At 37.8% G+C, this 21,178-nt stretch overlaps 1 protein-coding gene across 1 annotated transcript in view; it reads left to right on the top strand.

Annotated features, from left to right (window-relative positions):
* The window catches only part of TTBK2 (tau tubulin kinase 2), a 204,850-nt gene that overhangs the window by 168,489 nt on the left and 15,183 nt on the right, over positions 1 to 21,178 (top strand). Inside the window, exon 12 of the mRNA XM_036735543.1 lies at positions 6,054 to 6,642. Coding sequence (XP_036591438.1) covers positions 6,054 to 6,642 — 589 coding nt within the window. The remainder of the gene's footprint in view (positions 1 to 6,053; positions 6,643 to 21,178) is intronic.

Genomic DNA, 21,178 nt, shown 5'->3' with positions numbered 1-21,178 from the left:
ATACTGTTAATTTGGTTTTCTTTCCTTTTTTAAATAAATTTAACCAGTGGTTTATCTATTTTTATTAGGGTTTTTTTCATAAACCATCTCCTAGTTTTATTTATTAGTTCTTTTAATTTTATTAATATCTCCTTTGATTTTCAGGATTTCCAATTTGGTTTTTAATTTAGTTTTTTTAGTTGCATGCGCAACTAATTGATTTGCTCTTTCTCTATTTTATTGATGTAAGAGAGTTTAAAGATATGAATTTTCCCCAAGTACTGCTTTGGCTGCACATCCCACAAATTTTGGTATGTTGTCTCATTGTTGTCATTGTCTTCACTGAAATTATTTATTGTTTCTATGATTTGTTCTTTGACCCACTCATTCTTTGGGATTAGTTTCCAATTAATTTTAAATCTATGTTTCCACAGCCCTTTATGGAGTATAATTGTTATGCATTATGGTCTAAAAAGGATGCATTTAATATTTCTGCTTTTCTGCATTTGGGTGAGGGGTTTTTTTGCCCTCATATATGATCAGTTTTTGTGATCAGTTTTGTACAGCTGAGAAAAAGGTATATTCCTTTCTATTCCCAGTCAGTTTTCTCCAGATGTCCACCTTATCTAACTTTTCCAAAATTCTATTCATCTCTTTAACTTCTTTCTTGTTTATTTTAAGGTTAGATATATTTAGTTCTGAGAGAAGAAAGTTGAGATTTCCCACTAGTATTGTTTTACTCTCTTATTTCCTCCTGTCATTCATTTAACTTTTCCTTTAAGAATTTGGATGCCATGCCATTTGGTGCATATATATTTAGTATTGATATTAATTCATTGTCTATGGTGCCTTTAACAAAATGTAGTTTCCCTGCGTATCTCTTTTAATTATGTCTGTTTTTGCTTTTGCTTTTTCTGAGATCATGATTGCTAACCCTGCTTTTTTTTTAACCTCAGCTGAAGTATAATAGATTCTGCCTCAGACCCTTATTTTCACTATGTTTTACTCTCTGTTTCAAGTCTGTTTCTTGTAAGCAACATATTGTTGGATTCTAATTTTTAATCCATTCTGCTGTCTGCTTCTGTTTTATGGGTGAGTTCATCCCATTTACATTCACAGTTATGATTATTACCTTTTTATTTCCCTCCTTCTTTTTCCCTCTCTCCCTCTCTCTCTCTGTCCTCTGCTTCACCTCAAAAGTCTGTTTTGCTTCTGACCACTAACCACCACCCCCCCACTATAATCCACCCTCCCTTCTATTAGTCCCTTTCCCCTTCTTATCTCCTTACCATCCTACTTCTTGTAGGGTAGATTTCCATACCCAACTGAGTGGGTATGTTATTCCCTCTTTGCACTATTTCTGATGAGGGTAAGGTTGAAGAGTTGCCCACCAACCCCTCCCCATCTTCCCCTCCATTGTAAAAGCTCTTCTTTTCATGCCTTTTTTGTATGAGTTTTCCCTCATTCTTCTTCTCCCTTCCCCCTTCTCCCAGTACATCCCTCTTTCTCACCCCTTAATGTCTTATGTGTACTCCTTCTAATTGCCCTAATTAGATCCTTAGAAATTACAATTATTATCTTCTCATATAGGAATGTAAACATTTTAACCCTCTTGATTCCTTTATGATTTCCCTTTCATGTTTATCTTTTTGTGTTTCTCTTGAGTCTTATGTCAAAGGCAGTTTTTTATTCAGCTCTGATCTTTTCATCAGGAATGCTTAAAAGTCCTCTATTGCATTAAAAATCTATTTTTCCCCCGAATCAGTTTTGCTGTATCGGTTATCCTTGGTTGTAATCCTAGCTCCTTTGCCTTCCAGAGTATCATATTTCAAGCCCTCTAATCCTTTAATGTGGAAGGTACTAAATCTTGTATAATCCTAACTGTGGCTCCAAGATATATGAACTATTTCTTTCTGGCTGCTTGTAATATTTTCTTCTTGGCCTAGGAACTTAATAATTTGTCTATAGTATTCCTGGGAGTTTTTATTTTGGGATCTCTTTTAGGAAGCGATTGGTGGATTCTTTCATCTTCTATTTTAACCCCTGGCTCTAGGATATCAGGGCAGTTTTCTTTGATAATTTCTCTAAAGGTGATGTCTAGACTCTTTTTTTTTGTTCATGGCTTTCAGATAGTCCAGTAATTCTTAAATTATTTCTCCTAGGTCTTTTTCCAGCTCAGTTGTTTTTCCAGTGAGATATTTCATATTTTCTTCTATTGTTTTTGTTCTTTTGACTTTTTTATTGTTTCTTGAAGTTTCATGGAGTCATTATCTTCCTCTTGTCCAGTTCTAATTTTTAAGGCATTATTTTCTTCAGTAAGCTTTTGTACTTCCTCTTCCATTTATCCACTTCTGCTTCTTAAGGAGTTCTTTTCTATTTGATTTTTAAAATCCTTTTTTGAGCTCTCCTAGGAATTCTCTTTGGGTTTGTATCTGATTCACACTTTTCTTTGAGGCTTTGCATGTAGCTATTTTGACATTGTTGTCTTCTGGGTTTATGTCTTGATCTTCCCTGTCACCATAGTAGCTTGTTATGGTCAAGTTCTTTTTGTGGTTGTTTCCTCATTTTTTCCAGCCTATTCCTTGACTTACAACTTTATGTTAAAGTTAAAGCTGTGCTCCTGGGGTGGAGGGGGCACTATCTCAAGCTTCAGGCCTTTCTTGCTTTTGTTTTCAGAGCTAGCTCTGAAGGTCTGTATATCTGTAGTGTTTCCAGGGTGGTATGATCTAAGGAGAGGTGTGGTCACTGCTCTCCTGATCTCTACTCTGGTCTTTACGCAGGAAGGGACATTGTTTCCTTGTAGCCACCAGTGCTAGCACTCCTCTTAGCCCTGGGACTGGAACTGTGTCTTCCACTCTCCTTCAGCCACAATTTCTAGTGCTCCCCCTGTCTTGGAATTGAGACTAGGGTCCCTACTCCCCATGAGTGACCTCATAAGTGACCTTAGCACTTCACTCTACCCTGGAACCATGACCTGGGCCTTTGTTCCCCTATGCTCATGCCATTGTACCTTCTGGCCTTGCACAGCACCTTGCCCCAGCACCTTACACTGTATTTTCCATATTGTAAGCACTTAATATATGTTTCTAGTTGAATTAATTGGATTATCTTTGCACCCTCTGCCCCCTTTTCTATAATCCTCAGCACAGGATTGTTGTTTCATGGCCATCCTAGTGGTGATGAGCCTCTCTCTGGTTCTATTGGTCTTAGACAGTACCTTCAGTCCATCTCTGGGACCATACTCTCTTGCCTTGTAGAATATGCCATAGTTCCTGTTCTGTTTGCATATCCTCCAAGAAGCTAAGCTGCCTCCTTGCTGCAATGAGACACATGGTGGGTAATGTAATGACTGAGGAAACAAAGGTTTGAGCTTCAGACATCAAAGTAGAACTTTTGGAAGCAGTTTTATTCAGCAAGAGTTAATAAAAGGGATTAATTAGACTAATTTATTCTGTTGTTAAGACTGCCAAGACTGATGTAATTATAGAACTTTGTTTATTAAAACATTTCTAACCTTTAGTATATTTTTTGCTTCTTTTGTATTCCTTATAGTATATAGTCATTTCTAAGTACAAAGTAGCTACTTAGTAATATTTTCATTCAACAAAACAGATTTGTATAAAGCATCTACTAAATGTCACAAAGGCTGAGGACTGAGAAAAGGCCAGTGGATTGAGCAATTAAGAGGTCATTGGCAACCTAAAAGAGAGCAATTTTAGTAGAGTAGTAGGGATATAATTCCTGGTGGTTGTGGAGTGATTTGGTGGTGAGGACATACAGGCAATGAATTTCTCAAAGTTAAGCAATGAGAGGAAGGTGAGACCCAGAACAATAGTTTAAGAAGATGGAAAGGTTAAGGGAAGACTGAAGAAACTAAGAGTGAAAAATCAAAAGACTGTTGTGCCATATGAGGATTAGTTGGAGGAATTGGGGATATTTAACCTAAAGAAGAGATGAGATAGGGAAGAACGTGATAGCTACTGTCAACTATTAGAAAAGCAGTCTTGTAGAAGGCGGCTTAGATTTGTTCTCATTGGCCACAGAGAGTATAATAATGGGTGTAAGTTGCAGAGAAGCAGGCTTATACTTTAAATATAAAGAAAGTACTTTCTATTAATTAAAGATCTCCAAAAGCAGAATGTACTGCCAGTGGAGGCAGTGAGTGCCCCCTCACCAGAAATCTTCAAACAAAGGCAAGATGACTGCTTGTAGATGTAGAGGTGATCAATAATGGGTTATATTAGATGACATCCAGAGGATCGCAATGATTTGGTGAAAATGAGAGTGAGCATGGAAACCTGGATTAGGTAGGCGGGGATTGGATTAAGGGCCAGAGTGATAAGGTTTGCCTTTTCAAGGAGGTGGGCTACTTTGACCACTATGGCTAGAGCAAAGGATGAATGACTGTATCAAAAAACTTTTGATGGGTGGGAAATAAGGAAGCTCAAAACAGATACTGTGAGTATTCTCTATAAAGTGGGAGGCAAAGTCATCTGCTGAGAGAAATCATCGTAGGGATGGAGCTTGGGGCTGTAGGAGAAGGTGGTGGGGAGTATGAGACTGAGCAGAGCCATAACTGGCAATTTGGATATCTGGTGCAGGCAACATAAAACCCACTTTCAGATCAACATTTCTTTCCACCCTTTCATAGCTACAAATAGGTGGCTAAGTAGAGATAGAGATGGAGGTAAATGAACATTGAGAAGACTGATGAACTTCAATTCAACAAGCATTTATCAAACACTGCACCAGGTACTATGCTAGGTGCTGGGGATACAAAGGCAAAAATGAATGAACTTCAAGGAGCTTATATTCTACTTGGAGTAAATATCATTGTTATTCAGAGAAAGAAATATAGAATACATGCAAAGTAATTTGGGCATTGAGTGGGAAGAGCTATAGTAACTGGGGGAATCAGGAAAGGCCTCATGTAGGCATAGCAAGTGAATCTTGGAGAGGGCTTGGAGGGGTCCAAGAGCCCAGGTGAGAAGAGAAAGTGTTCTAGGAGTGTCTGAGGAACAGCTTGTGCAAAGGTATGAAGGCAGGAATGGAATTTAGGGCATAGAAAATACCAGGTAGACTAGTTTTGTTGGGATAGAGTGTGTGTATAGTGGGCAGGGAGGCAGGGACGGGAGGAGGTGAAATCTGAAGTCTGAAAAGACAGGTTGAAACCCAATTGTGAAAAACTTTAAATGCCAGAGGACCTTCTATTTTATCCTAGAGGCAGAAAAAAAAAAACAAAAAAAAAAAAACACCTTTTTGAACAGGGGAATGACATGATCAGATCTATGTTTTAGGAATATTAATGTGGCAGCTTTTGTGGAATATGAAGTGAAGAGTAGAGAGCCTAGAAACAAGATCAGTTAGGAGAGTATTGCAGTAGTCCCTGGGAGAAGTGACTTTAATGGAACTGGATTCTTTAACAGTCTTCGTTTTTCCTATACTGGTACTTTTTACCTTAACTCTACATACAACCTCACCACTTCTCACCACCATACTTGTGTATTTCTTTAAAACATTATCAATGAATGTATGTCTAGAAATGCAGATAATGTAATTATGAAAATGTATGTGCGTACAGCTATAGGAATTAAACAGATAAAATATTTATGTAAAGTGGCACACACTTTTTTTGTGAAAATGAGTGTGACCATGGAAATGCCAATGGAAGACACTTTTGTAGAACTCTGGTTGGGCAGAAACAGCTTTTAGCAGCTATTCTCTCTTATTCACAGGAAGAATGGGGGGTCAATATGGTTACATTGCCAGAGCTGAGTGGAGAAGGTTATACAATTTGCTTCTCTTGATTTGTTACTTGGATCTCTTTGAAGAGGCACCTCCTTCTTTCCTTGACTGTTTTCCAGAGCAGGCCCCAGTTAGATTAACATAGCAGGGTAGTCAGGCCACTCTCCATGTGGCATATTGATGCTTGTATTTTGTTGTTGGGAAGCTATCGCTTGAATAAATGATCTGCTGAGAACATATAAATTGCATAAGCAATTTCCCCTTCCCCTTTCCTCTCTACCCCCAGCCAGGAATTTTGCATAATTTCTTCCTCTTTCCATTTCCTTAAGCTTAGAGAAAATGCAGAAAGACTCCATTGTGGAAAAGGAACCAGTTCTCCCTGCTTCTCTTCTTCATAAGCCCTGTGCTCCTGCTGTGACCCGTACTGACCACATCTGGCACTATGATGAAGAATACCTCCCAGACGCTTCCAAGCCTGCTTCTGCCAACTCCCCAGAGCAGGCAGACGGTGGTGGCAGCAATGGATTTATAGCTGTCAACCTGAGCTCCTGCCAGCAGGAGGTTGATTCCAAGGACTGGGTGATTGTGGACAAGGAGCGGGACCTTCATGATTTCAGGACGAATGGGGCTTTAGGGCATAAAACTGGAAGCCCTTCAGATGAGGAACCTGAGGTGCTGCAGATCCTAGAGGAGTCTCCTCAAGAGGAACAGCGTAAACTAAGTCCTTGGACAGAAGACGGTCAGCAAAAAAATGGAGTTCCCGGGGTGGTCTTGGCGCTGTCTGTGGCGTGTCCTGCCACTGCAGTGTCAGAGCAGTATGCAGACAGACTAGACCTCCAGGCTGGAGCTGCCAGCCAGTTTCTTGCAGCCACACCCACAAGCCCAATGGAGGCTCAAGCAGAAGGACCTATCACACCAGTAAGTAACATGTTCATCTTCCATCTGCTCTGTCCTCTGTTTAGGATGATCTAAGAAAAGCACCAGTTATTTCTCCCCTAGAATTCTACAAATGACTGAGCTCTGGAAGGGGACATATTGAACTGAATTTTGAAGTTAATTCCTCTTAATTAGGTAATTAAAATAAAGTAGTTTTAATAGTGTAGATATCTTTTATTTGGGAAACAACATAGAATTTCATAGGTTCATAGACCTAGAGCTGGAAAGTTAACATAGGATTTCATAGGTTCATAGACCTAGAGCTGGGAACTTAACATAGAATTTCATAGGTTCGAATTTCATAGGTTCATAGACCTAGAGCTGAAAACTTAACATAGGATTTCATAGGTTCATAGACCTAGACCTGGAAAAGACATTATAGGTCATCTAGTTCTTTTATATATGAGAAAACTGAGGCTTAAAGAGGTTAAGTGACTTGCTCAGGGTCATTCAGGTACTAAGGGGCAGAGCCAGGATTTAAGCCAATCTGCCCAACTCCAAGCTCAGGACTGTCCAACAAGAGTCAATCCCCACCAACTCCATTGTCATCTTGGAGGCATCTGCAGCCCCCAGGGACCAATCAGAATTCCCTCTGTCTTCTGAGTAGGGGGTTAGGGAGCCCATATACCTTCATGGAACCTACTCTCCCAGCAAACATTTACATCCTGGAGTCTCATCAAGCTACCTGGAGTGATTCATCAGATTGATCAGGGCCTCTACTAATGACCCCCTTGTATATGAGAAATAGTAAGATACCCCATACAAGGTGTAAGGAGGCAATTAGTTCTCCCCAAAGCCTAATGATCAGTAAAGGGCCTTTGATTGAAAAGGGCCTCTGATGATTTTTAACACTTATGGCAAGAAAAAGACTCTAGATTTGATTTGGACCCATGTCTTTTCTCCCCAGATAGTAGTAGGAGTAGAGAAGTGTCAAAAAGATATGTTCAGAAAAACATACTGTCAATCAAGACATGGACCTGGAAAGTGTAAGCAAGTAGCCTTTGGAGTTGGTGTGTACAGAGTTGTAATATAGGGGGCTATGTACACATGCAATGTATGGTATCAAAGCCTGCTCTGACTTAGTGACTTCTACTTTTCTTTTAAGGCTTTACAGCTTAGTTCCCTTGCTCACACTATGGTTTCCAAATGCCACTACCTCTCCTCCTAATTACTTGCTTGACACCCAGCTATATTTTTAATGATTAGTGTGTTTTTTTGTGTAACCTGTGACCCAGTATTCCCAGGCTCTGGGCTTATACAAATTGAGTTCAATTGGCAGCTTCTTAAAAATATAACTCTTTGGTTCATATTACTCTCACCCAGAATTGCCTCTTGGAAATATCAGATTATAGCTTACAGTAAAAGGGTTCTCATATCTCATATAAACCCTCAAGGTAAAAACGCATGGATCTGACATTTCACACCCCCCCCCCAAAAAAATACAGAAAATATTATATAAAGGACTTTCATTAGTCCTTAAAGAAATATAATCCTTCTCCCTAATGAGTTCCAGCTTCTCTCAGTGCCTATATCGTGCTGCAGTTGCATAGCAGCTTGGGGCTAGGACTCTCTTCAGGTAGGAAACACTTGAGTTTGCTAAGGAGCCAAGCTCCCAGCATTCTGGTGAGTCCTACTTCCCAACTGAGACCAATACAGGCATATAGCCTTATGGTCTTACTATGACAGGTTGGACTTCCCCTGGAAGGGAACCACACTTGGAGTTGCTGGAGAGTCAGACTCCCTTTAGTGCAGTTCCTGGAATATAGTAGGTATTTAATAAATGCTGTTGGATGAACTGAATGAAAACTAGGCCCAATCCTCCCTGGTACAGCTGCCTTCCTCTCCCTGTATCCAGAACTTCCAAACCCTCATAAATTCTCTGTGAATTTCCAGCTAGGAAAGTGAGTCATCCTGCTGTTCTCCAAGGAAGCCATCATACACTGACTCAGTAGCCTGGAATTATTGTACTGGGGCTCTCCTTTTATCCAAGTGAAGTCCTAGGTGAGTCAGGCTTTGAAATCTCCCTGAAAAAATAAATAGAAAACTAATGGTAATACCCCAAGCAAGAGGGATGAACTCAGCAACAATGTTGTATATGTGGATCATGAATATGCACCTGAATACAATTATGCACCTCTCCTATTCCCCCTGAATCCCAAAGACACACACACACACACATACACACACACTCTCGCACGCACGCAGGCACGCATGTACATACACGCAAACACTCACATCCAGAAAGCAAGTGGTTTTCTTTATCCCACAAACATTTGGCAATACTTCTTCTCATCACTCACCTCAAGGCAGTACTGGTCTCCAAACTGATTTTTTTTTTTCATGTTGGAACTCATCTCCAAATGGAAGTCAGTGCACAAATCCTGTTTGACATCTGGAATCGCATTTGAAAGACTACTTTTTTAGGAATATGTCTCTGCCTGTAAAATGAAGTGCCCTGTTCTTCTCAATTAAGACTCTTTTTAGATTCTGTTCCTAGGTTCATTGCAGTATATCATAGCTGATGATGCTCATACAACTTCTGTTCTCAATATTTTAACTAGAGACTCTCTTTCCTTCCCTGTTTCGCTACTTCATAGTTGTTTGCTGCCTCTTTTCCCTGCCCACTCTCTGATGGCTGTCTTACTCCCCCTGCTGTTCGTCCTTGTACAACAACCTTCAGCTTTGTTATTTAAGGCCTGTGTGATCTCTTAGGTGCCTCAGGTTTCTCATCTGTGCAATGTCAGGGTTGGACCACGTGATCTCAGAGATCTCTTCTCACTCTCAATTTATGATCTTATTATTTCAATCTGCAAGTTTGGTTCCAGTTTAGAATATTGTGCTTTGAAAGAAATACTTGTCACTTTCTTCTTGGCAAAAGTTCTATAAGAGACTTCTACCTGAACTATCTGGATACTTATTTCCAAAGTTTACAAACCATTTTTATTTATTTCCTTGAAGTTGTATTCTAGAAACATGGCCAGGTGATTTAAAATCTGGATAACAGTGCTTATACTACCTATCTCACAAGGTTGTTAAGAGAAATAAACACTTTGGAAACAGTACAGTGTAAATGTAAGTTAATGTCAGCACGATCATTATTATTATATTATGATGGCTTAATTTGGGTTCTACTCTCTCCCAGGGGTACAAAATCTCCCTTTGCCAGGAGGATGTTGTTATTCCCTTTAACCCAATATTTTCCTTCTTTTAAATTTTTTTTTAAATTCTGAACTTAGCAAACATCAAATAGATAAATATTTCTAAATACAAAGTACAACATAGAGGATTGCATATAAAACTGAATCTCTATTCTATGCTGATTGCTTTTTAAAAGTATGTACTTTCAAAATTGTCCTGCTTGTCTTTGCTCCTCTGGACTGCCTTCTGTACCCTTTTGTGTACTTTTTAAAGTGTTTCATTAGTCTTCTCTTTTCTTTTAATCAGTCACTCCTCCCTTCCCTTCCAACTCCTTTCCCTAAACTAAAAATAGAAGGGGGAAAAGCACAATATATTAGGATAGTCACGCAAAAATATCCCAGTGGCCATGTCAAAAAACGTGTCTTTTTCTGCAACCTGAGTCTATCACCTCTCTTTCAAGCATGTGAGTAACATGCTTCATCACAGGTCCTCTGGATGCTTGGTTAATCATCACATTAATCATGTTCTTAAGTCTTTCAAAGTTGTCTTTTTTATAGTATTGTTGTCATTGTATAAATTGTTCTCTTGGATCTGCTTGCCTTGTTTTTCATCAGTTCCAACTTCCCAGGATTCTCTGAAATCATCCCTTTCTTAAGGTGCAATAATATTCTGTTACATTCACATACCATGTTTCACTCAGGCATTCTCCCAATTGATGAGTACTTTCTTAGTTTATAACTCTATGCATTTCTTTGAGATCAAGAAATTTGTTTTACATGCTACTATTCCCCCCACTCTGCCTGTTCCCCTGTTGAGTTTGATGTATTTCTACACCAAACTGTGTATGTAATCATGGGTGTGTTCAGCCTTCCTTTGTCCGCTTCAGATAAGAATGCATTCCATCTGATGTCCACTGCTACCATACCTTCCTCTATATCCCAATTCACCTGAATTACAAGAAATAGTAACATCCACCCCTTCTTCCTCTCTGAGTCTCAGAGATGTAGAGGGACCTAACCCCAGGAGGTATAGGTCAACACAGGAATCCAGGTCAAGCTAGGCAACTACTCAACCCAAAAGCCCCAGTTTAAGAACTAAGGCATGAATGAGCACTATAGCAAAGAAGATACAGACCACTATAAAGAATTGTAACAGATCCAAAGAAACTCAAAAACCCAATCTCTCAAGAGAATGATTCCAGAACAACTTCAGGCAGAGACTCAAAGGATAAAGTTTTATTTTCTCCAAGGATTACGTGAATACCTAGAAGAAACTAAGCAAGAGATAAATGTAATAAAAACTCTGAAACAAATAAAAAGAAAATAAATAGCTTAGAACAAAAAGCAACCAAGTTTAGCCAAGTAACAGACTCTCTGAAAATTAGAGAGCCCTCTATGATATCTCAAGACACAGTGCTAGACACTTTGGAACCCCTGTGCCCCAGTCTGAGTAATGGCTTGCCTGAATTGTTCCTGGACTGGGGGGAGGTAGAGCCCTCAGTTTGCTTTGCCTCCAGATACAAAACCTTCCAGGCTGTAAGTGTCTCTAGCCATCCTCTGGTCCTGGCTTTGCTAGCAGCTCCCCTTCCTATTGTTTGTACCCTTTCCTGGGGTGGGAAATATCATTTATTATAGTTTCTTATTGGATTTCATGATCATTACTTGGTTTGTGCTGAAGTGGGTGTGGGGCAGAATAAGAATTTTGCCCAGAAGTCTCCCTATATTTTCACCTAAAGTAGGGAGCTAGACCTGATAATTATAGCACTTAAAGCCTTATGTATATATTTGTTGTATTAAATACTAGATAGATGCCTAGTTAATATCTGTTGAAATGAATTTAATATTTCCTTAGGTCAGAGTGAAAAATTATAAAAGTAATCATACTCTTTATGGCAGTCATTTTATTGTTGGGACTATACTCTAAAAATGTTATTAAAAATGAAATAAGCATCTATTGAAAGATTTTCATAGCATCATTAATGTAATAGCAAAAAAAAAAACTAGAAAGAACCTAAATGTACATCAGTAGAGAAATAGTTGAATAAAATATAGTATACTAAAGTAATGGGATGCTATAAGCCAACTAAGGTTGACAAGTATGAAGAATATGAGGAGATATGGAAAGAACTTTAGACTAGACAAAGTGAAGTAGAAAACAGAATCAAGGAAATAGAGTACATACTAATTACAACCATATAAAAGGACAAGTGAATGGAAATTAAATAGAGAAAGAATCCTGGTAAAGACTTAGAAGTAATACTGAAAAGTTATGGCATCTTATAGGTTTAAATTCATGTATCTATATGTAAATAGGTAAGCAGCTAGATTGATTATGTTGATACTCAATATTGTTTATGGTAAATTATTTAAATAAAAATTATTTCCAGATCTTTCTCAGCTCTGATTCTCAGCTCTCATTTCAAATTTTCTGTTCAGCTCTGATCTTTTCATCAAGGATGCTTGAAAGTTGGAGCAGCTAGGTGTCACAGTGAGTAGAGCACCAGCCCGGGAGTCAGGAGGACCTGAGTTCAAATCCAGCCTCAGACACTTGACACACTTACTTGCTGTGTGACCTTGGGCAAGTCACTTAACCCCAATTGCCCTGCCTACCCCCTCCCCCAAAAAGCTTTAAAGTCCTTTATTTCATCAAATAGCCATTTTTCCCCCTTTAGTATTATACTCAGTTTTTCTGGTTAGGTGATTCTTGGTTTTAATCCTAGCTCCTTTGACCTCCTGAATATCATATTCCAAGCCCTTTGATCCTTTAACGTAGAAACTCTAGATCTTGTGTTATCCTAATTGTGTTTCCATAACACTCTAATTGTTTCTTTCTGGCTGTTTGCAATATTTTCTCCTTGACCTTGGAACTCTGAAATTTGGCTACAATATTCCTAGGAGTTTTCCTTTAGGGATCTTTTTCAAGAGGTGATCAATGGATTTTTTCAATTTCTATTTTACCCTCTGGTTCTAGAATATCGGGGAAGTTTTCTTTGGTAATTCCTTGAAAGATGTCTAGGCTCTTGTTTTGATCATGGCTTTTAGGTAGTCTAATAATTTTTAAATTTTCTCTCCTGGATCTATTTTCCAGGTCAGTGGTTTTTCCAATGAGATATTTCACATTGTCTTCTATTTTTTCATTCTTTTGTTTCTGTTTTATAATTTCTTGATTTCTCATAAAGTCATTAGCTTCTATTTGCTCCATTCTAATTTTTAAGGAATTCTTTTCTTCAGTAAGCTTTTGGACCTCCTTTTCCATTTGGCTAATTCTGCTTTTTAAGGCATTCTTCTCCTCATTGGCTTTTTGACCTCTTTTGCCATTTGGGTTAGTCTATTTTTTTTAAGTTGTTATTTTTTTCAGTATTTTTGGGGTCTCCTTTTGCAAGCTGTTGAGTCATTTTTCATGATTTTCTTGAATCACTGTTCTCAATTTTTCCTCTACTTCTCTTACTTGATTTTCAAAGTTCTTTTTGAGCTCTTCCATGACCTAAGACCAATTCATATTTTTCTTGGAGGTTTTGGAGGTAGGAGCTTTGACTTTGTTGTCTTCTTGTGGTTGTATGTTTTGATTTTCTGTGTCACCAAAGTAAAATTCTATTGTCTTAATTTTTTTATGCTGTTTGCTTATTTTCCTAGCCAATTACTTAACTTTTGATTTTTTTGTCAAGGTGGGACTCTGCTTCCAGAGTGGAGAGTGCTCTGTCCCAGCTTTCAGGGGTTTTGCACAGCTGTTGTCAGAGATATTTCTAGGCACCTTCTGCTTTGTCTTTTGCATTTGTGGGTTTAGAAGTCTGGAAAGCACAGCTGCCAGTGATTCAATCCCCTGAGGCCTGCTCTGGCCTGGTCTATGCCAGCATGGCCCATGCTGGACTGCACTCTGCTCCCAGCCCGATGTGATAGACCCTTCCTGTAGGTCTTCCAGGTTGTCTTGGGCTGGAGATTTGTTTCACTCTGTCATTTTGTGGGTTCTTCAGCTCTAGAATTTATCTAGAGTCATTTTTATAGGTATTTGGAGGGGTTTGGGGGAGAACTCAAGCAAGTCCCTGCTTTTACTCTGCCATCTTGGCTCCACCCCTCTTCTTCGTTGTCATCATCACCTTTGTCTTCATCTTCTTTGGTCTTGGCCTTTATTAGAATATTTCAGAAAACAAGTTGCTTTATTCTTATGGAAAATTGAGATGATCAAATTACATACATTTTTATTCTAAAGAATTATTTTTATGGTAATACTCATGATAAATATGCAGATATCTTAAAATATTCTGTAGTATAAGCTATTAAAATGGGTAACAAAAACTTCAAAATATAGTAACCACATTAAATTAGCATCATAAAACTTTCAAACATAATACTATAAATTCTAGTTATTTGTCATCATTATATAGTGAGTCTTCTATAGAATTTTGCTATTGAATTACACCTGAAAAAGTACTGATTATCATTAGTACTTGTGAATAGTTGACATTTGTTAGCCTGAAATATGGCACATTGAAGGGCAGATAAGTGTGAATTACTAGTTGAAAGGAAATTGGTTTAATTCAATTACGTTGAGAATATGCAGTGGTGAAATTTGCTGGATGGTAAGCACTCTTTTAAGAAAGTATACAGCATGGATTTATAAGGATCCAGATGAAACTGAGCTTTCATCATAGAGAAACACAGAATTTAAGAGATGGAAGAGAATTTGACAGTCATCTAGTTCAATTCCTACCTGAAAAAGAATCCCCATTACAGGTTTCTCCACCTCCTTACTAGCAGCCTTCCCATCCTGGAGATGCCTCTACCCTGAGGCCCATTCTTCTCATTGCTGAGTTTCTACCCTGGACCAGCATTTCATTAGGAGTCTGGGCCATGTTCACTTCACTCCTAACTTCACTTGCTTCTTGAACTTCTCCACCACCTCTTCAGTAGCCTTTGCTCCTCTCCTCTTCATGTGCTATCTCTTCTCATTAGAACTTACGCTCCTTGAGCTTAAACCTATCTTGTTTGCTGGCATTTGTAATTGTTTTGCATTTGTATACTTAGTGCTTAACATACTGGCACATAATAAGCACTTAATAATAAATTTTCTTTCTTTTATTTTCCCTTTATCTCTTTCTGTCAAGCAATCATTAAGCTTCTGCTTAAAGATCTCCAATAAAAGGGAACCCACTACTTCCTCCTGAAGCAGCCCATTCATTTATGATCAGTTCTAATTGTTAGGAAATTTTTCTTATATATTTGCAATTTCTACCTATTGCTCCCAGGTCTGCCTCTGGGACTAAACAAAACCAATCCAATCCTTCTTCCATATTATAGCACTTCAGGCACTTAAAGATAGCTATCGTGTTCCCTTTGAGTAGTCACTTCTCTAATCATGGACTTGAAGATCTTCACCATCCTGGTTTCCCTCCTGGATATTTTCCATTTAATCAATCATTCCTAAACTGTAGTGTCCAGAATTGAATATAATACTATAGATGTGACCTTACCACAAGGACCATCACCTCCGTATTTCTGAAAACTGTGCCTCTTTTAATATATCCCAAGACCTCATTATCCCATTAGTTTTGCAGGTTGTTGTATCATAATGCATTTACAATTCACTAAAATCCCCCAATTTTTTCAGACAAAGTGCGTCTATGTTATAACTTTGAAAATGATTTTTGAACCCAAGTGTAAGACTCAGATGAGTGTAAGGCAGCCCAAAAGTGAGCAGAAAGAAGTTTAGAAGTGAAGACAAACAAGAAAGGGTACTATTGGTACTACCATATTAAGTTCAAGATATGTTTTAAAAGTTCCAACAATCTCTACATGGTAGATCAGGGTTTCTTGTGTAATCTTCTTTTTTGTTTTTTGACTGTGGGAATATTCATATTTGTTTTCTAATTTTGTATCTCTATTACATTTATCTCTATTAAATTTCATCTTATTGGATTTTGGCTTAGTGTTCTAATTTGTCAGTCAGTGTTTGGAGCCTGAACTTTTCAGTGTGATAGCTATCCTCAACTTTGTGTTTTCTGTAAATTTGATAAACATGCCATCCATATAATTTTTTCATGTCATTACTAAAAACCAGGACCAAGTACAGATCTTTGGGGCACCCTATTGGAGACCTTCCAAATTGACATTGAACCACTAATGACTACTCTGTAAATCTGGCCATTTAAACAGTTCTAGATCTAAGTGTATGTTTCTCTAGTCTAATTCTTTCTTCGCCACATAATAACTTGAGATGCTCTATTAAACAATTTACTAAAATCTCAGTAAACTATATCCAAAGCAATTGCCCTAATGTATTAGTTTAGTAACCCTTTCAAGAAAGCAAATAATATTTATTCTGGTGTGCCCTGTTTTTGATGAAGCTATTTTGACTCTCTGTGATTACCGCTACCTTTTCTGGATGATAACTAAACATCTCTTTAGGCTTTTCTAGGTGTCCAAGTAAAGCTTACTTGTTATAGTTTGAAGGCTATTAACTAATTTTTCAAAGAGACATTTACCCTTCAATCTCTGCAGTTACTTCCCCAAAGCTTCATAGTCTTTCAGACATTGCTGATGATGGCTCTTAATCACATCTGCCAGTTGTTTGAACCCTCAAGGAAGGAGTTCAATTGGCTCAAATGACGACTCCAATAAGGGCAGGTAGCTAAAATTTGTCCTTTTATTATCCTGGATATCAATTTAAGTCATTTTTGCTCTGACCATTTTGTTCCAAAAGTCATTCTCCTTGTCCCAGAAAATAGAAACAAAACAAGAAATCCAGTGACTCAGCCTTTTGTGTGTTGTTTGTTATCACAGTGCTATCCCTCTTGAGCAGCAGTTAATCCTATTCCTTAATTGATCCTTCTGCCCCAAAATAACTAAAACAAAAAAAAGAAACTTAAAACATTTTTTGTCATTTTTAGCTTCCCTTAATAACTTCAGCTCATTCTAAGCCTTGTTACCCTTGACATGTTTTTATGGGGTTGTGCCATACTTTGGTATTTGTGCTTTTATCTGCCCCTTGCTTTTGCTGTCTATATGTATCTTTTAAAAATCTAGGATGTATGGCATGTTCTCTATAAATGGCAGGGAATAAGGTGTAATAAGAATGGAAAGATAGGAGAGGGGTAGATTGTGAAGGGCTTTGAATGCCTAACAGAAGAATGAATTTGAATTTGCTCCTGGAAGCAATAGGAAGCCACTGGAATTACTGTGAGTATGTGTGTGTTGAGGGTGGGGCATGGGGGGGATTTGATAGTCAGACCTGTGCTTTAGGAAAATCACTGTAGTGGCTGAGTAGAGATGGATTGGAGTAGAAAGAGACTTGAGGCAGGCAGACACACCAAGCTATTGCAGTAGTTCAGATATGAGGTAATAAGGGCCTAGAGTGGTGGCAGTATCAGAGGAGAGAAGGGGGCATATTCAAGGGATATTGCAAAGGTGAAATCAACAGCCGTTGGCAACAGATTAGATATTGGGGAAGAGAGATAGTGAAGAATCAAGGATGATACCTAGGTTGAAAGCCTGAGGGACTAGGATGGTGGTATTGCCCTCTAAAGTAATGGGGTTCAGGAGAGAGAAAATGAGTTCCATTTTGGACATGTTGAGTTTCAGATGATTCATATGTCTGAAAGGCATTTGGAGATGTGAGATTGAAGGTCAGCAGAGAGGTTGGGGCAGAATAGGTAGATTTGAAAATCAGCAGCATAGAAATGGTGATTAAATTCATGGGAGCTGATGTATAGAGAGAGAAAAGAAGAGGATCCAGCACAGAACCCCAAGGGACACCTATGAATAGAGGGTGTGATGAGAATTCAGCAAAGGTGACTGAGATGGATTGGTCAAGATAAGTAGGAGGAGAACTAGCAGAGAGTGGTGTTCTAAAAACTTAAGAGAGAACAGAGTATCAAGGAGGAGACAGTGACCAACAGCATCAAAGACCACAGAAAGGTCAAGAAGAATGAAGATTTAGGAAATGTCATTGGATTTGGAAACTACAAGATCATTGGTAACTTTGGAAAAAGCAGTTTCAGTGGAATGATAAGATCAGAAGCTGGATGGATGGTGAGGGGTTAAGAAGAGAATGAGAAGAGAGATACCACTATCTCTCCTATTGTAGAGGGCCTTTTCAAATAGTTTAGTGAGAACAGAAGGATCAAGTAAGGATCTTTTGTTTTTCAGCATGGGGGAGATATGAGCAAGTTTGCAGGCCAGCTTTAGAGACAAATGGAAGAAACTTAACTCTCGTAACTTAAAATGTGAATGGATTAAACAATCCAATTACATTTTTGAAAGTGACATATTGGATAAGAATACAAAGTGCCACAATTTGTTGTCTTTAAGAAACACATTTTAAAAAGAAAGACATAATCAAAATAAAGATAATGCTAGAAAAAAATTTCCATTCATAATGTGAATCGAAAAAAGCTAGAGTTGCAATCATGCTAACAGACAAGGCAAAAACACATTCAAAATATAAAAGAATATTAACAAAGAACCTACATCATGTTGAAGGGAGAACCATAGAAAACAAACCAGTAATATTAAACTTATTTGTTCCCAGTGCCTTAGCATCTGAATTCATAAAGGAAACATTAACTAAAATTCAAGAAGCATAGACAATACACAATTGTGACAGGAGATTCCAATGCCTTCTCAGTTTTGGATAAGCCCAACAGAAAGACTGTTGTGTTTGTCCTTCGTTCTCGAAGAGGACCATGACATCACATCAAGGAAATGATGACATGACTTGCAGTTAGTTGACTTTGATTTGAGAGAGGGAGGGCTGTGTAGCGTCACCAGCCTCACTTTCTCCTCCAGAGCCATCTGATTCCAGTGGCCTGATATTCACCAGTATGACTGGAGATGGCCCAGGATGCACTGGGAGACTCTGGACTTTTCAGGCTAAGGTCTTTCCAGGTTCTCACTTTGAGTGAGGTAACACCCATTCAGTGAATAGGCCTCTTTAAGAAATTAATCAAGGGATGGCCCCTTTAATCAAAACTTCAAAAAAAAATCAAACTGGGAAGGGAAGACCCTCAGGATTCCTGGCCAAAAGAGAAAGATAAACAAAAGAGAAAATACAGACTTGAACAAATTGCTGGAGAAACTAGCCCTAAAAGCCACACGACATCTTCCAAATGAGACTACAAAAGAATATACGTATTTCTCAACACTAATGGAACATCTATAAAAACTGACCATGTGTTAGGCCACAGAGATACTGCAAAAAAAAAAAATCTAAAAAGCAAAAATAGTAAACACAGTTTTTTCAGACGATAATGCAATAAAAATAGTAATTAGTTCAGGCACCATAAACAAAAGACACAGACTCAAATAAAGACTTAACAATGAAATCCTAAATAATGAGTTAGTCAAAGAAGAAATCATAGAAACAATTAGTGATGATGTTAAAGAAAATTATAATGATGAAACTACATACAGAAATTTCAGGGATGTAGCTAAAGCAGTCTTTGTGAACAAGTAATTTCTCTATAAACATGCATTACCAGATGGAAAAGGAAAAGATTAATCAACATGAATCGTTAAATATCAGAAGACCAACAAACAAACAACCCTAAAATAAATGTAAAAGAGGAGTTATTAAAATTAGAAGAGAAAAACACCAAAAAAAACTATGGAAAGGATAAAAGTAAAAGCTAGTTCTTTAAAAAAAAAAAGTAAATAAATTGACAAACCTCTGGTCAATCTGATTAAAAGAGTTCAAAAGATGAAATCAATGAAATAGCAAATAAGCAATGTGAAATCTCAACAAAACCAGAAGAAACAAAAAAGAATTGTTGTTGTTCAGTTGTGACCAACTCTTTCTGACCCTATTTGGGGTTTTCTTCGAGTGGTTTGTCATTTCCTTCTCCAGCTCATTTTACAGACAAGGAAACTGAGGCAAACAGGGTCAAGTGACTTTTCCAGCGTCACACGGCTTAGTAAGTGTCTGGGGCTGGATTTGAACTCAAGTCTTACTGATTCCAGACCTGTTATTCTATCCACTGTGCCACTGTAATGCCATTGCGATACCCACAGCAGCTGCTACAAATATGCATACGTATTTCCAGGGTAGAATCAATAAACTTTCTTCCTCCAAGACAAAACCAAAATATTTACTCAAATATGAGAAAGCAAAATTTTCCATGATAACAAAAAAGTTTGTACCAATCCATGGTGCACCAATATCTCAAACTTAAGTTAGGCCTCCCCACAACAAGTTCCCTAGGCAAATTTCTCCCTCTGCTCCCTCAGCTCTGCCTTGCTCCCACTTTATCCTCATTGGGCATGTGTCACAGCTGTGAGCTGGGCCAGAGCTCAAAGCAGGTCACATAGGCCTATTAATGGACAGGAAAGATCTTCCTATTCCATTAACATTACAGCCACCTAGCTACCTTGGCAAAAAATAATAATAATCAGAATATGTTATATACAGTTGTATGCTAACAAACCTTTGAACACAAAATAAAGGAATACTTTCAAAAATATAGAATACCAAAATTAACAAAAAAAATAGAGATCTTAAATAACCCAACCTCAGAAAAAGAGAACTAGCTGGAAAAAAATTACTAAAGCAAAAACTCCCAGTGCTGCTGGATTCATAGGAGAATTCTATCAGACTTTTAAAGAACAATTAGCACCCATATTATGCAAATTATTCTCAAAAATTGTGAAAGAAGGCACCCCACCAGACTTATCTTACGAGACAAAATATAATCCTAACATCCAAACCAGGAAAGGATAAAGCACAGGACAGCTGTAATATCGATTCAAAAATTTTAAACAAAATGCTATCAGACTACAGTGATTTATCCAAGAACTTATTCACTGTTACCAAGTTGCATTAATTCTAGGGATGCAAGAATGTTTCAATATCAGGAAAATTTTCAATATAATCATATTAAAATTTAAAAACTCCCAAATTGCATGATAGATATAGAAATAAATCTTTGAAAATATATAACACCCATTTAGGTGTTTATTCTCTATAAGTATAGAGGGACCTTTTAAAAAAATACATCATAAAAAGCATCTATATAAAAACAAAAGCAAATATTATATGCAATGGGGATACACTAGAACCGTTTCCAGTAAACATGGGAGTAAAGCAAGGATGACCTCTCTCTCTCTACTATTTATTATTTTATATAGTTCTAGAAATGCTAACAATAGTAATAATAAAAGAGAAAGAAATTAAAGGCATAAAGATAGGTACTACAAGAAATAAAACTATCCCTGTTTCCTGATAATATGATGGCTTACTTAGATAATCCTAGAAAATCAGCAAAGTTACTAAGACAATTAATAGGTTTGGTAAAATTGCAGGCTACAAAATAAACTCTCAAAAACCAACTGCATATCTACATAATAATAAAATTCAAGGGACATTAATGGAAAGGGGAGTCCCATTCCAAATA

Source organism: Trichosurus vulpecula, chromosome 8 (genome assembly GCF_011100635.1).
Source record: "Trichosurus vulpecula isolate mTriVul1 chromosome 8, mTriVul1.pri, whole genome shotgun sequence".
NCBI classification, from domain to species: domain Eukaryota; kingdom Metazoa; phylum Chordata; class Mammalia; order Diprotodontia; family Phalangeridae; genus Trichosurus; species Trichosurus vulpecula.
Note: the sequence above shows the minus strand (reverse complement) of the source record. Positions and strands in the feature narration are given on the sequence as shown.